Source organism: Mesoplodon mirus, assembly GCF_964341445.2.
Source record: "Mesoplodon mirus genome assembly, chromosome: 19".
NCBI classification, from domain to species: Eukaryota; Metazoa; Chordata; class Mammalia; order Artiodactyla; family Ziphiidae; genus Mesoplodon; species Mesoplodon mirus.
The window spans coordinates 35,745,121-35,761,996 of NC_138995.1; the positions used below are offsets into that span (position 1 = coordinate 35,745,121).

Below are 16,876 nucleotides of genomic sequence, written 5' to 3' on the forward strand. Positions count from 1 at the left end.
ATTGTCTAGGCTTAAGAAATAAATTCAGGAAGTGTTAATAATGCAGATTAACAAGTGTATGGTGCTTGTAGCCATTACATTGTGAAGAGCACAAAAAATGAGAAAATATTCTTTCAGTATTTGAAAACTCTTCAGCAAAGAGACTCATTAACATAAACCAAAATGTCAAGTAACAATTATGTTGGAACTACACCAATTGGAACCACAGGTTAGTTACAGATACACACGTTTACCAGCACACTACTGAGACCGAGGACACAGCCCCTTGACAGGGTGCATGACTAGCAATCTAGAATTTGCTGCCGCCCTCTCCCCCTCCCCATTCCCTCCACTGAGAACCTTTGTGTAGTGAATAAACTGCACACCAGTACACCATGGTCCTACCCCCAGGGCCTCCTTCCATTGATTCATGCCAATTTCACTTTAATGTGTCTGTGTCCTAGGCTGGTTCATAGCAGCCAGAAACTGGACTCTTCCCACAGTCTTAAACAAGAAATATGGTACAGCCTCTCTTACTTGACATCCCTCCTTTTCTTTTTAATTTTCCATCACCCCTGAAAGGTCCACTGCTACCATCACAGTTGTACAGTTGCCCCTCAGTTCAGAGGGGGAATTGGTTCCAGGCCTGCTGTGTATATGAAGATCCAAGGATGCTCAAGTCCCTTATATAAAATAGTGTAGTATTTGCATATAACCTAAGAACATCCTCCCATATACTTTAAGTCATCTCTAGATTACTTATAATATCTAATAAAATGTAAATACTATGTAAATAGCTGTAAATGTAATGCTATGTAAATAGTTTCCTGTGCCAGTTGAAGTCTACCTTTTTGGAACATTCTGTTTTTTGGGGGGGGTTGTTTTCTGAATGTTATCTATCATCAGTTGGTTGAATCCTGATAGGGGAACATGTGGGTACAGAGGGCCAACTGTATACCTTATGGCCTGGTGTCATGGCTGCGGAGTCTATCTTGTAGGCTCTATAGGAGAATTCCAGAAACTGAGTTCACCAGATTGGGGTGTGATTTGCTAAAAGGAAGTGAGATGGGAAGGAATGGAATTAAGGAATTTAGAGAATCTTCTCCCAAGAGAATAGGCTAGTCTTCAGGTCTGTTTACTTGAAGCACAATCCAATACTTGAACGTCAAAAGCTGTATCTGAACACCAGGACTGACTACATAATTTGCAAGACCCAGTACAAAATGAAAATGTGAGACTCCTTGTTCAAATTATGAAGAATTTCATGATGGTGATGGGCAGAGCATTAAACCAAGCCTGGGGCCCTTCTGAGTACGGGGCCCTGTGAGACACCCATCATACCCCATGATGCCAGCCCTGCTGTACATTTTCTTTCTCTTTCTATTCCTTCAGAAATATTACTAATTACCATCCCCCCTACTGCCCCAGGCACGTGGATGTTCTGGGAGTGAATCAGCTATTCACAAAGGCAAAATGAAAAGCAAATTAATATATTTTTTAGTTATTTAAAATTCCTAAATTGTGCCCAGATCCACTCCCTTGAGTCTGTGAAAACCAAGTCAGAGAATGGTAAAATCACATTTCTTTCATTTATTTATTCATCCATTCACCCTTTATTTATTGAGCACATGCTCTCCTCCTAGGAGATCCCTAGGCCCCAGAGATTTAATAGTGAGCAGAGTAGACGTGTCTCTGCCCTCATGAGGACCTCTGTATAGTGCAGGAAATGAACTCTAAAAAATCAGTGATTCACCTAAATGGACAATTACAAACTGGGATAAAAGAAGAAGCATGGTTTTAGGAGCAGGCCTTGAATATACTAAAGAAGATTGACCTGGCCCAAGGATGTGGGTTGGGAATGGGTGGTTTGAGGTTTCCCTAGGTGATCTTGGGCTGAGACCCAAGTAGATGTTTCAAGAGAGAGGGACCCAAGCCCATTCCGAGCAGAGGGAAGAGCAGCTGCTGTGACAACAGCCCCCAGTACACTCGCTGCTGGGTGATACCCCCGTCTCCTGGCTGCTTAGGGCTCTGTCTAATCTTCTCCTACCTGTTGCCTTTTCAGATTCTCTGATTCTGGGAGACAAAGAATTGGCAGGACACCTGAAAATGACCAGAAGGAAGATATACTGGGTCCCCAGGTCTTCTGGTGACCTTGTGAATCTCTGCTTGGATGTAGATGATGACATGGTTTCACGACTTAGCTATGTAAGTAGATCTACTTTGCATCAGAACACCAGGAAACTGAGTTGACAGGATATTCTCAATGGTCATAAACTAGGTCAAAGAATTTTGTCCCATATTTATTCAACTTTGATTTTTTTTTAATGGAACTCAGGCTTCCACAATTAGATGAATCATAATCCTTGGTCATGATACACATTCATGGCTCATACATTTCTCTGCCACTATCCTTCTCTATCTCTCTGTCTGTCTCTCTGTCACACACCTATTTATCTATGTATTTACCTATAATAATATAATAAGCACCAATAAACCCATCACCAACTCACCAGCTCCTACCCTAACAATCACATCCAGCTACTGGCCTTCCACCCATCCCATTTCCCAGCTCTCCCTGCCTGAAGTAACCACTATTCTGAATCTCTTCCCACTTTATCAAAAGGGTAACATGTAATGTCTTCAGATTTACTTTTTTACTTCTTGATTTCTTTTTAGTCGTTTACCCTCAGAGGGTGACTTGGTCTTGCATTCTGTGGCGCCCTTTCTTCTTGTCTACAGTGTTTATGGACACATTAAAGCCCAGGGAGATGGAGTGACTCTCCTCCCACCCAGAGTCACCCAGCCGATGTGGAGCAGAGTGAGAGCTGGGACCTGGTTGTTCTGACTCTCAGCCCAGTGCTCATTCCCTGCCTGGCAACCTTTCTTTTATTTACTTAATTTTATTGAGATATAATTGGCATAAAACATCATATTAGTTTCAGAGGTACAACGTAATGATTTGCTGTTTGTATATATTATGAAAGGATCATCACAATATCCATCACCACACATAGTTCAAATATTTTTTTTCTTGTGAGGAATTTTAAGATCGACTCTCTTAGCAGCTTTCAAATGTGCCATGCAGTGTTATTAACGATAGTCACCACGCTGGGCATCACATCCCCATGACTTATAACTGGATGTTTGTACTTTTGACCACCTTCACACATTTCGCCTATGCTCCCCGCCCTGCCCCCCCAGCTCTGGCACTCAGCAATCAGGCTTTTTGTTTCGTTGTTGGTTGGGTAGGTGTTCTTTTATTCTACATACAAGTGAGATCATACAGTATTTGTCTTTCTCTATCTGACTCTGGCAGCCGTTCTCTAGAAGGCTGGATGTGGAAAGATCCACCCTCCTCGGGTGGCTGCTCCCTCACTCCCTCAGGACAGTATTTGTGAAGTCTGAAACTGATGTGCTTTTGTTTTATCTTTCCCAAGAAAACTTTCACTCTTGAAGACAGCCCCTGGAGCCAGCAGGTGAGGGAACCTGAGGCACCAGAGATGGGGAAGTACGATGCTGCCTGGAGAACCATGATTCCCTTCTGTCCGAAGCCAAAGTGAGTCCTAAAGGGGAGCTGAGGGTTGGTACCCTCCAGGGCAGTGATCCTCAGACCCTCACACCTGGACCCCTCCCAAAGGCTACCTAATCATGTCCCAACACCGTCCTGTCACCCACCACAGCCAAACACCTCCTGAGAAGCCTGAGGCACATCAGGGAAGCACAGCCAGCACCTTCATTCATTCATTCACTCATTCAGTCAGTCAACAAGGATTCATTGAGCACCTACACATGCCAGGCACTGTGCCAGATGGTGGGGGGATAACAGTGAGCGAGACAGACAGGACCCTTGCCCGTCACCAACCCCATGTTGGGAAGAATGACAGTAAGCTCGTAGGCTCGAAAATAAGCATGTGATTACTGCTGTTGGAGGAAGGTGCTGTGAAGAAATATGGGGCGTGAGGGACAAGGGAACAGCGACAATGTGATGGGTTCCGAGTGATACTGAAGCTGAGACCTGGAGGATGAACAGGAATTTACTAGGCAAGAGTGAGGGAAGGATGACCTGGGCAGAGGGAACAGCACGTGCAAAGGCCCAGCCTTGCGGTGGAAGGAACACAGTGATGTATGTGTCCAGGAGCTGAGAAGGAGGCCAGTGTCTCTGGAGAGTCCTGTGTGATAGGCAGTGTGGCACGAGATGAAGCTGCAGGCAGAGGGCAGACGCTGGGGGACCATGTGTGCCCCACAGGCCACATTAAGCACGTTCGTCTTCATTCTGAGAGAAATGGGCAGCCATTGAAAGGGCTGTTTAAGGGTAACATGCCCTATGATGTTACCCTTAAACTTGACTTTAAGAAATTCATGGAGCCTCCTCTAACAAACCATAGTTTAAAGTAACCATCATCAAATGACTTTCTGATTTATACACCCATGGTTTCAGGGCCCCTCACAGACTCACACACACGTTCATTTATGCATCACATATTGACAGGACCATGACACTTCTAGTCTGATTCCTCAGCGTTTCATCACCAGGAGCCTGTTTCATATTTACAGATCCCTCTTCCCTCCCACATTTTAGCCGTCAAACAAACTGCACTGGTATTCCTATTTTTTAAATCTGAGCTTCTATCAATACTACCTAGGTTGTTACCCACCGAACGCATCTTATCTCCACCAGCACGAAGAACCTTGGTGCTTGAGTTTACCTGGGCAGCCTTATCTTAGAGTGACAGTGTTTCTGCTGGGCCTTTGGAATATCAGCGCCAGCTCATCAGTTCTGGCCCTATTCTTGTGATCACAGATGGCCCCATACATCTGCTGCAATGTCTCATCTTCCCATCAGTCCTTCTCTCTCCAACATCTCTGGCAACGTCATGGCCAGCATTGCCAGAATGTACAACTATGGTTACTGACAGGCTGGGAGGATGTAAAAGGCCAGAACATGGAGAAAAGAGGCCATAGCCAAAAACAAAGAACATCTCACGAGTTTTGCATTTTTGCCTTCATGTCTTTCTCCCCAAATGTTTTTAAAAAATTGAATTTTCTTCATATTGCATTATTTAGCACTAAAGGCAATTTTGAAAAAAGAAGTAGAAATTGGGACTTCGCTGGTGGTCCAGCGGTTAAGACTCCGCACTTCCGATGCAGGGGGTTTGGGTTGGATCCCTGGTCAGGGAACTAGATCCCACATGCCACGAGGTGCAGCCAAAAAAAAAAAAAACCAAGTAGAAATTGCGCACGATCTCAACACCCTAATCCAATCATCATTTCTGTATTTGTGAATCATTCCCAGAGATTATGACCTTATCATTCTTATTTACTTTTCTTCATTTTTATTGTTTTTGTGGAAGTTATATAAGTAAAACAGAAAAATTAAAACAATGAGAATCTCTTTTCCTATTTCTTTGCCAATTCTAATCCCTACTTCAAACACTATTGATGATTTGATATAAATTGTCATATAATTTGACATATATTGTATGTCAAATAGATATATATATTGTTTTGTCTGTCTTCCCTTATTTCTTCCTTTTTTATATAAGTAAAAATATACTAAATACATTTCTTCATCTACAAGTGGCTTTTTTTTTTTTTTGCTTAAGATTCCTAGAGCTCTTTCCATGCTCTACATGTAGATCATCTCTATTTTTAGGCCCTTCTGCCTTGTTTTCTATGATACGGTACAAGATGTACCATACTGGTTTTCTTTCTTTTTAAATCATTCCCCTATCGATGGGTGTTTTGTTGTTTCTAGTTTTTAACTATCATAAATAATAGTCATCAAAAAAAATACTTTTTTGCATATCCAGATGACCACACTGTGGTCATCACTCATCCCTTCCAAATCTTGCCCTTGACTTAATTGTCTACCTCTGGTGCCTACATCCTAGTGTGACCACATTGCCTGTGACTTCTCTGCTAGGCTTCCTGCGCCCAAGCCCCTGGATGATGCTGGCCTGTTCTCTTACCTAACGCTGTCATCGTTCAGCCCAGTCATGATCTAAGGTTTACAGAAACGCTTAGATGAGAACACCATCCCCCAGCTGTCAGTACATGATGCCTCAGCCCAAAATGCCAAAAGGTAAAGTCACGTTGGGCAAGCCAGTGGGGTTGGTTAAAGACCATGTCTTGGTGGATGGTGACCAGAGTCGCTTAAATGTGTGTGTTTAGGGGTGGTCCATCCTCAGATAGCCAAAATATATCAGTTCTTCCTTTGTAGCAGGAGGTCACACTCTAGTCTGGAGGTTCTTAATCTGGAGTTAAGAAATAATTTACATATTTTATATGTATGGGCTAGAGCTCTTTTTTTGGAACAAGAATTCACATCTTTTATCAGGTTTGCCTGGGGGCCCAAGACGCTGAGAAGTTAGAAATTACTGCTTCTTGTCCCTTTTGCCTTTTTCTTGTGGATCAAGCATTTATCTGTCACTGATGATTAAATTTTGGTGAGTGATCCAGGTTCTTAATCCTTGAGCCACCACTAACTATTTGTGGGATTAAATTTCCTGTACCACCCACCTTACAAGGTGATAGGAAGATCGTATGGGGGGAAAATGAGTGATTTGAAACGTCCTGTACTCATGTTACTACCTCTAGCTGCTTATGAGATACCCCAGGTGTAGATGGCATTTTCCAAATGTGTTCCTGGAAATGGTGGTCCCCTCAGAGCCTCCCTGAAAAGAGCATTCAGTGGTCAGGGAGCTTGTGAACTGTTGCATGCTGTCTCCAGGTCTCAGAGATTTATAAAGAAAATCAGTGTAGTGAAGACACTGAGAATACAGAAACTGGTTGAACTTTGACCCATTGCTTCTCAGACTTACTTGGGGAAAAAAAAAAAAGAAAAGTTTCCAGGGAGCACCTTTTGGATAATGTCAGATACTGGTCGGAATCTCACCTTTTACCAGCTATGATGTCAGATGAGTTACTTACCCTCTCAGGGTCCTGTGTTTTTATATATAAAATAGTAAATTATAGGGCTTCCTTGGTGGCACAGTGGTTGAGAGTCCGCCTGCAGATGCAGGGGACATGGGTTCATGCCCCGGTCCGGGGCACATGCCTCGGAGCGGCTGGGCCCATGAGCCATGGCCGCTGAGCCTGTGCGTCCGGAGCCTGTGCTCCGCAATGGGAGAGGCCACAACAGTGAGAGGCCTGCGTACCACAAAAAAAAAAAAAAAAAAAGAAATTATAAAAAATTAATCTCATGGTCCTTCATACGATTGTTGTAAGAATCAAGAGGTAATAGATTCAGTGTAAAGCACATAGGAAAATGCCAGATGCATAATAGGCAATCAGTTAAATGTTAGCTTGCTTCTTCTTCCCTAACCATTGTGAGGACAAGATCTCCTGATTTTTTTTTTTTTTTTTTGCCATACGCAGGCCTCTCACTGTTGTGGCCTCTCCCGTTGCGGAGCACAGGCTCTGGACACGCAGGCTCAGTGGCCATGGCTCACGGGCCCAGCCGCTCCATGGCACGTGGGATCTTCCCAGGCCGGGGCACGAACCCTTGTCCCCTGCATCGGCAGGTAGGCTCTCAACCACTGCGCCACCAGGGAAGTCCAAGATCTCCTGATTTACTTCCCTTCACTTCCTGTTCACTGATGCTGCCTTTTGAATTCTATAACTCACGAGGCCTGACTGCCAACACTTTTGCAATCACTCCATTTTTTGGGTGTTTCTTTGGAAAGGTAATTATCCATGCATTCACACCTTTACAGGGGTTTCTTTCTATATGTTCTCCATTTAACAGGCAGCATTCCGGGGTGTGTCTTCCCTAATCTTTCAAAAGGGCTTTGGATTCTATAAGGATGTGCTGACAAACTGTCACCATCATCACTGCCACCACTCTCGGCAGCATCACCATTATCACCACCATCACCTTCATCCTTAGGACCCTCATAATTCTTCACATTTTTATTGTTCTACAATTACAGAGCATTTCCCCCCATCCATTGTCTTCTTTGACCATCACAATAGGGTTATGAAATAAACAGGGCAGATATTATTTTCCCCAACTTACAAGTGAAGAACCAGGATGAAGAGAAATGAAATGATGTTCCCTGAATCATATAGCTAATGAGTGGAGGAGGTGAAGTTTGAAACCAAGTCTCTCGAATCTAAGTCCAATAATCATGGCCAGAAATGGATAGAGTTGCTAGGAGAGCTGTGGGCAGGCTACGGAACACTTGGATTTGTCTAGTCAAAGTATCCATAGAAACAATTCTAGAGCTTGTTGTCTCTGTGGATTGTGTTACGTGTGGGGTTAGGGCTGGAATGAGGAGATGTGGCTCCATGGTCTTTCCTGAGTAATATCATCCACAAGCAATAGAAGCCTCCAACACAGACAGGTGTCCGGGGGGACATTTTTGCTTTGTTGAGCTCGGGCCCAGGCTGTTCAAGTTATCTGGTCCACACAGGTGGACATGGGATGGTGTAGTTTTCATTACTCAGGAAGGAAGAAGAGGCCTGGAGTTTTGATTGAAGGAAAGTAGGACAGAAAGATTCTCACGGCATTGGTTCCCTTCTGGTTTTAGGCTAGGCATGAGTATCCATGGCTGGAGGGTGAAGAGTAGAAAGGGCTAGAACTGCTTGCCATGGGAGACTTGGTGAGATTCTGGGCAGAGAATGAGACCCAGATGCTGACAGCTGTTTGAGAACATGCAAAAACAGTGCCGCTGTCGGGTCCTGGCGGCAAACGGTGGCCAAACAAGGGAGGCTGTTCTGTCCACTGTGCTCTCGCCGTCTAAGGAGTAGCACCTTCCGGGAGCATCTGGAGTCCCTTGGCATAGTCCTTGATGTTCTCATCATGGGCAGTGGTGACTGCTTTCCAGACAGTGGAACCGGACATAGGGGCGCAGGAGCCAGGAAGTCCAACGGCCGATTCCAGCACGGTGCCTGCAGCTGACAGATTGCATTGCAGATGCATGGGAGGCATCCAAGGGCCAGATTAAGACGCTGGAAGCCTTGACTATCACAATGACTATTGTCCAGTCCCCTGTTCCTGCCTCAAATATAATTCAAAATAAAAAAGAAGTGCAAGAAAGTCAACATAATTTTAATTTTTTTCACGATAAGTTCTTTAATGCTTTTCTGAAAAAAAAAAATGAAATGTTTTGAAACCCAAACGAAATGTTTTTGGTGTTTCTGTTTTGCTGGTGTAGCACAAACCTCCCAGGCATCATTAGCTTGGAATGTCAAAATAAGGATACACTTTTGGTTGGATGATCCAACACTGGGGCACCCTTTTGGGGACTTTGAAGTAAATGAGGGCACTTTTTGGAGGTCAGAGTTCTGGGTTTTATTAATCTTAATTTGCGTATAAAAAGGAAGAGTGACATTATTCAAAACCTTAGGCTGTTTCCTCAACCTACTGTATTTCAGGGTAACAAAATAGTTGATGAGGGAAAGTTATTTTTTACAGAAAAAATTCGAGCTACTAAATAGAAAAGGAATGACAGAATTAGACAAATCACCATTTTGCCAGTCCTGTTGGAAGTGGATGTAGGCAACGATCATCAGTGATGGGGAACTTGGCAATGAATGAATCCGGCTGACACACCTTAACTCACTGATCAAGCTTAACATAACTAAAAGTGGGACAGCAGACATTGTACGTCTTCTGATGTGATGCAAAAGGACATACACTACATCACCTATTAAGTATTTTTGCCAGCTGACTTGAATTCTGAATTTTATTAAGCCTCTAGATCTAACTAGCAGTTTAATATGAAATACAGGGAATAGAAATTTATGTTAGACAGACCCACTGGGATGCAATCAGTCAAATCCAGAATGTGGAAAACTCTACAGGATAAATAAGTCAGTTTCTTTGACAAGTAAATGGCAGAAAATGCAGAGGAAGGGAAACTGTTACAGATTAAAATGAGATGCAAGAGGCCTATCAGATTTGTCTTTTAACTGCAATGAGTGGACCCTATTTGGATCTTGATTTAGGCAAACTAACTGTAAGAACGTAGTTTTGAAATAATTAGAGAAAGTTGGATTAAATGCCATTAAGGAATTATTCTTACTATGTTATTAATATATAACTATTCATTAATAGTTACTAATAATGAATAGTTATTAATTCATAACTATTGTTATTATGGTTACGACGGGGTTTTTTAAGGCTTTATCTGGAAGAGATACACACTGATGCATTTATAGATGAAATGATATCTCTGGGATTTGCTTGAAATATTCTAGCAAAAAAAGAAAAAAGTGGAGGGGAGGAGAGATGAAATAAAAACGTCAAACGTTGATCATTCTTAAAGCTGGGGAATGCATATCTGGGGAGATGCCCTATACTGTTCTCTTTATTTGTGTTATGTTTGACGATTTCTGTGACCAAGATCCTAGACTAGCAAGAACTAGGACAACTGGGTGACACATACAAAGAGATTTCATTTGCATCAGTTTTCCTCTTTTCAAGGCTTCATCTCCTTTGGGAAGAAGAAGTCTCAAGGCATGGAACTGACGAAGCTTCAGTGCTTTGAGAGATGCTGAGATTCCAAAGAACAAGGGTTATTTTCAATACGCTTTTGGGCTGCTGCTTCTCTGCCGCGAGTGTTCTGGGGCCAGTAAGTGGCAGGCTTGGGGAGGTTTCGGGACTCCAGGCCTTGGAGGTTAGCATGTTGAAATCCATGCCAAGAATTGAGGATGTCTTTGTCTCTCAGCTGCTGCTCAGAAAATGAAGACTTTCTGGGGACAGTGGAGCCAGTAGTAGTTAGAAGTGTGAATTCTGCAGCCACTGCTTGGGTTCTAACCTTAGAACTAACCTGCCACTTAATTTCTGGGTGACTTTGGGCAATTTGTTTACCTCCTGTGTGCCTTGGTTTCCTCGTGAACCCCATGACACTCTCAGCCGTAGTCCTCATAGAAACCCTCACATGTGAAATGGAGAGCCCGAAATTACCTGCCTCATAGGGTGACATTAAATGAGTTAAGCATATTAAACACTTAGAACTCGGCCCAGCTCAGTACACACGAGCTGCTTTGAGAAATGGCTGAGCAGCTCTGGGCATGTAGGTCTCCTCCATGTACCATGGTTGGGATGAATGGGCTCACTATTTCCTATCAGTTCCTCAGCCCAAGATTCTCACTGCAGACAGTGAGTCTGGGTGTCCCAGCTGGGGTCATGTGCTCACCTGTTGGCCAGCAGTGGAGCATTTTGATTGACAATCCAGCCTAGACGGCGTGCATTGGGGCAGGCGAGAGTCTCCCCAGAAGAAAACTGAGGCGCTGTTACCAGGTCAGGGAAGGATGGAGGTAAGTTAGGAGGAAGCAACAGCTGATGATACCACAGAGATAAGTGACTTGGGTGACAGTTAGTGTGCTGCATATTCTCCATTTGTCCCTCCAGATCCAGTCTCCACCTTTCTCTGCACCGCCCTGTGCCCCTAATGTGTGACCTTTATGGATCACATCAATGGGGTCCCCCTGCTTCTGGCTTCTGGTTGGATTGGGCCAGTGGGAGATTCCAACAGGAAGCTGGAGGGAAGGAGAAAGTGAGAGCGAGATATTTATTGCTCTGACTGCCTCCCTTCCTGTCACTGGAGGTTGGTGACCAGATTCGAAAATGAGTGGGACTTTCTGTATGACTTTCTCCTTCTGGGTTTCAGGAAGCGCACCCTGTCTCCTCCCCTTAGTTCCCTGATGTTGCTGGCTCAGGGTGCTTCTCCATCCCTGTTGAATTTCCTCAGTTCCGCCCACACCTTTGTAAATAGTCTTGTTATTAATACCTGAATTACCCCGTTTGTTTGTGTCCTCTGTTTCCTGTCGGGACTGATGCTGGAACTGCCTCCGTGCACCAGTGCCGAATTGAATCTCGGAGACAGAATTTTGAGAGAAGTAGAAAAGAAGAGCTTTATTGCTTTGCCAGGCAAAGGGGGACACAGTGGGCTAATGCCCTCAAAACTGTGTGTCCCTTTTGGGGGGGATTTGGTGAGGAGTTTTATAGCAATGGTTCAAGGGCGAGGTTGCTGACAAAGATCAGGGTATGTGCAGGGCCTGCATTCCTTTAATCTGGCCTCAGGTGGTCTCCTGATGAGCTCCTGTTGTTCTCAAGGTTGTCAAACTGTGACCTTCTCTCTGGAATGAAGAATGCTTCATCAAGTAGTTAATATCTTCCATTTGTTGTGGGTTTTAGTTCTGCAGAAGAGCTCAGAGATACTGTTATGTGTATCCCTTGAGGCAGAACCAGGACCCTGCCCCAAGGCTGCACTATTGTTTCTTGGCTGCTCCTCCCTTGTCTCCACATCCCTTCCCTTCCCTGATTAGCAACTGTTTGAATCTGCCCCTTGGAACTCAGGGAAGGTCATGGAGGCTGAAGCCTATTTCCTACAAACAAGAAACAGGGGACACAGAAAGGCTTCTGTGTCCAGGAGTCCCACAGGATCTTGCTTGGTTTTAGGACCAGCTATGAGGTGGTGGAGCTGGGATTCTGACCTGGGTCAGTTGAACTCCTAAGCCTCCTCCAACTGGACTGCAACCTTCTGGAGTGCAGGATTATGACTGAGTCCGTTGTGATCGTTCAATAAGCCCCCTCCCTTGACTTGAGGACCTCACACATGGTGCATATTGGGTTCGTGTTGCCCGAAAGCAGGCCTGGGAAGTCTGAATGATCCAAACTCCTGTTTCCTTTTAGATGCTGGTTATACCAAAGATCCTGGAATATACTGAAGAACGGTTGGGGAACATTGCCTATGGAGTAGGGCTTTGCTTTGCCCTTTTTCTCACCGAGTGTCTGAAGTCTCTGAGCATGTGCTCATGCTGGGTCATCAACCAGCACACTGGCATCAGGTTTCGTACAGCTGTCTTCTCCTTTGCCTTTGAGAAGCTGATACAATTGAAGTCTTTAACACACATCACCATGGGAGAGGTAAGTGATGAGGCTGCACGTGGAGGCGAGTTAGTAGTTTCCTCCTTCTCCTGGAGACATCACTTTCCTGGTGGCCAAGGGAGGGAGAAGAGGGAGTTAGGAGAGAAGGAAGAAAGAGAAAGGAAATCATTCCCAGGGTGAATGTTGATAACCATCAACAGTTGCCTCTGGGGTCGTAAGAGCAGTTCGACAACAACCCAGGGGGATGCCAGTTGTATTTTAGAGAGGATTTATCCATCCATTCAACAAATAGTTCCTGAGGCCTACTCTGGGCCAGGCCCTGTTCTAGGCCCTGGGGGTACAGCAGTGAACCAAAAGGCACAAATCCTGAGTAGAGGCACAACAGAAAGCATATCCCCTCAACCAACCTGGGGAAGAAGGTATGGGAGGACTTGGTAGCTCAGGGAAATCTAGGGAAAAGCGAGCAGAGACAAACCCTCTCAGTATTAATTTTCTTATCTGCAGAGGAGGAATACTTACAGGCCTGGTTATTGTTATTGTCTGGGGCTCCCTACAGCATAACACAGACAAACAATGGCGGAGATTGAAGAAAGATATGACCAACTATGGCCCAGACTCATGGGGGGGATATTGGAATTTTCTATATTTAATTTTACTTTCCCTATTTTTCTACTGCTTACCAATTTCCTTGAGGAGCATAGATTAGTTTTATATTGAAACACACATTTTAATTTTCAGAAAACTCAGTACTGCTTTGGCTCTTAACCCTCAAGCCAAACTCCTTTGTGATCTGGCATCAGCAACTTTCCAGCCTCATCTCCTCCTGTGTCCCCTCCTCTAGTCCTGGGTTGGCTTCCACCCTCCCAGCCTAGTGGGACTATACCTGCAGTCCCCAGATAGACCAGACGTGTCCACCCCCGGGCAGCTTTGCTCACATCACTGCCCCTGCCCTTTTAAAATTCTGTTCATCCTTCAAGGCCCAGCTGAGACGTCCTCTCCTTCATGATAGTGTCTCTAGATCCCACCCTCTGCCCCCACTCCCCACCAAGCACAAATCTGGCTGTTCCACTCAGATGAGCCCCCTTCAAAGACACGAACCATTTCAGATTCACTACTCCATCCCTGGAAAAGCCCAGAATCCAAATTACACAGGACAACGTACAAAATAATGTCTGCTGTATTAACCAATGCCACCAAGTAGATGCTTTTTCTAATTCAAATGCTAACAAATGTGAGATATTTATTGTTATCATCATTATTGTTATTCTTCACCATTTTATTAGTTCTGTGACCTTAGGCAACTTGTTCAGCCTCTCTGGAGCTGTGGGATAATAATAGGGCCAGCCTTATAGAATTGTTGTCTCATAGGATAAAATGAGTTAGTATTTACATGTAAAGTATGTGGAAGGGGGCCGGTGATTCACGTGTTAAATTGTATCATTAATTTCTGTTAGGGCTTAAGCAGGAGGCTGCCCTGTCCTCCCACACTTGACTGGAGTTAAAGGACTCACAGCAGCCCTTCTCCCTGTTCATCTCAGCAGAGTCATCACAGTAACTGCTAACTTCCTCTGAGCCATTGTCCCAGGGGCTTTACTTAGCTCAGTTTGTCCTCTGATGACCCTCTTATGCGGTAGTTTCTATTATTGTTCCCATTGTCACAGAGGTGGAAACTGAGGCCAGGAAAGGGTATGAAACTTGTACAAGTCACGTGATTGGTAAGCAGCAGAGCCTGGTTGCAAAGTCCAGGCTCTGAACCAGTGCCCTCACTTGCCTCGCTGAGGAGACTTTCTGCACCGAGGCCAACCCTGGTTCCTTTTCTGTTTGCCTCCGTTCTAAGTCCGTACTGTATGCGAGGCCCAATTTCCCCAAACATCTTCACAGAAGCAGAAAACAACATGACCCATTTGGAACTGGAGATGGAAGTAGTTGCTCATATGAGGATTTCTAGAGAGTTGCTCCCATAAATTTTATATTAAAATTAATTTTGAAAACACCTGAATACATTCTCCTTGGAAAAAAAATAAAATAGTAGAGATGACCCCCTACACCTCATCACCCTCCTTTTGCCTGGAGGTGACTACCATCACCTTCCAAACTTTTAAAAGTACATTTAGGTACACGTGCAAGTTACCCATAGAAAACGTATTGTATTTGTGTGCGTGTTTTTCCATAAATGATACTGCATTTTACATAGTGTTCTGCAACTTGGTTTTACCAATAGAAAACGTAGAATATAGATTTTGGGGTGAGATTTTACATCAATATTATCCAGTACTTCTTGGGTGGGCGCTTGGACCTCTCCCCAACAACGGACGTTTAGGGTGTTTCTGGGTTCGCTGCAATAAGCACTGCTGCAGTGAACGTCCTTGTATACGCGCTTCCTCCAGCACAGGAGAATGTTTCTCAACAGAGAAATGACACTGGCAGGTCATGGGGTTTGTGCAATCATTAATTGTAAGCGATACTGTTAAATTGCCCTCCAGAGTGTCTGTACCATGTCCCTCAACATTAACAGTTTTTTTTTTTTTTGCCGTACGTGGGCCTCTCACTGTTGTGGCCTCTCCTGTTGCAGAGCACAGGCTCCGGACGCGCAGGCTCAGCGGCCATGGCTCACGGGTCCAGCCGCTCCGCGGCATGCGGGATCTTCCCGGACCGGGGCACGAACCTGCGTCCCCTGCATCGGCAGGCGGACTCTCAACCACTGCGCCACCAGGGAAGCCCAACACTAACAGTTTTTAAAGGCTCAGGCTGGGGTACATCCTGGGAACTGGGAGGACATCAGGTTAAGGTTAAAAGGACATCACTTCTTAGGGATTCAGGTTGGTAATTCCAAAAGACATTAATGAATCGATTCCTCAAAACTTTTGGGACTTGGAATGTCAGCTTTTATACACCGAACTAGGCAGTATATGTTGGGGAGGTAGGGAGTGGGCCGAAGAGTCTATTGCAAAAAGAGAAAGGAGGAGGAGAAAAAGCCTCAGCTCCTGCCAAAAGCAGTTAGTAGTAGTAGTAGAATGAATGGAATAGACTAGACTAGAATGGACTAGAAGACTCTAAGCTGCTCTCTGGAATGTGGCTGTTAGTAGTAGTAGCAATAGTATAGAAGAACATAACTTTTATTGGGCACAGTCTATGTGTGCAGATATGTATTGACATTGTCACACCAACCATATAAAGTAGGTATAATCGTTCCAGCTTTACAGGTGGAGAAGCTGAGGCTCAGAGTGGCAAAGTAACTTGTCCAGGGTCACACAGCTAGGAACAGGAGAGCTGTGGACCTGGTGTGTCTGTCTCCACTCTACCACCCTTGCCTCAAGCCTTCCTGCCTGAAGAAGGCATGGCGAGCCCACCTGCTACATGCACATGTAGCCTCTTCTGGGTGCCTGGAGAGGTGACACCTGTGTCCATGGGCTTATTGTCTTATAGGCCATCAGCTCCTTCACCAGCGACATAAACTGCCTGTTTGAAGGGGTGTACTATGGGCCCCTGGCCTTGCTCACCTGCTTACTGCTGATAGCCTGCAGCATTACCTCCTGCCTCACTCTTGGGCCCACAGCGCTCATTGCCGTGCTTTGCTATCTCCTGATTTTACCACTGGAGGTAATGTCTTCCTTTGCCACCCATTTGATGTTGGACATTCCCTAGAACTCCTAGGGCTCTGGAATCCAGGGTACTTCTCAGTGGGAATGTTGACTCTTGTTGACTGCTCATTCCACTGCGGATGAGATTCAGCTTCAATTCCTACCTCAAATGGTTCTCTGACCACAGTGCTGGCCTCATAAATAGGAGGTGAATCTTATGGGTGAGGCCCACCTCATAGGTTTCTGTGATGGATTATCTGCTTCACAGACTTTCCTCAGTAGCCATCCTCTGTGCAAGATTTTGGTTCCTTCTTTTCTACCCAGAATATAATAAAGCAGATAGCATTTAACATTGGCACAGTATAATGGGGGAAAGGAAGCAAATTTGCTGCCCAAGTTTCAGCTGAAATAAAATTGGGCAAAACAGGAAGTGACTCTTGGATTTGTGTGCTCTGAATTATTGAAATGGACTGTTTTC

General features: G+C 44.7%; 1 protein-coding gene across 1 annotated transcript in view; it reads left to right on the top strand.

Moving 5' to 3' along the window:
• Nucleotides 1–2,085: 2,085 nt before the first annotated feature.
• Nucleotides 2,086–16,876, top strand: part of ABCC11 (ATP binding cassette subfamily C member 11) — a gene marked incomplete at both ends in the record, with an annotated part of 133,000 nt that continues 118,209 nt past the window's right edge. The window contains 8 exon segments of the mRNA XM_082606648.1: nucleotides 2,086–2,184; nucleotides 3,417–3,535; nucleotides 5,903–5,981; nucleotides 5,985–6,061; nucleotides 10,409–10,469; nucleotides 10,473–10,556; nucleotides 12,623–12,856; nucleotides 16,244–16,417. Coding sequence (XP_082462774.1) covers nucleotides 2,086–2,184; nucleotides 3,417–3,535; nucleotides 5,903–5,981; nucleotides 5,985–6,061; nucleotides 10,409–10,469; nucleotides 10,473–10,556; nucleotides 12,623–12,856; nucleotides 16,244–16,417 — 927 coding nt within the window.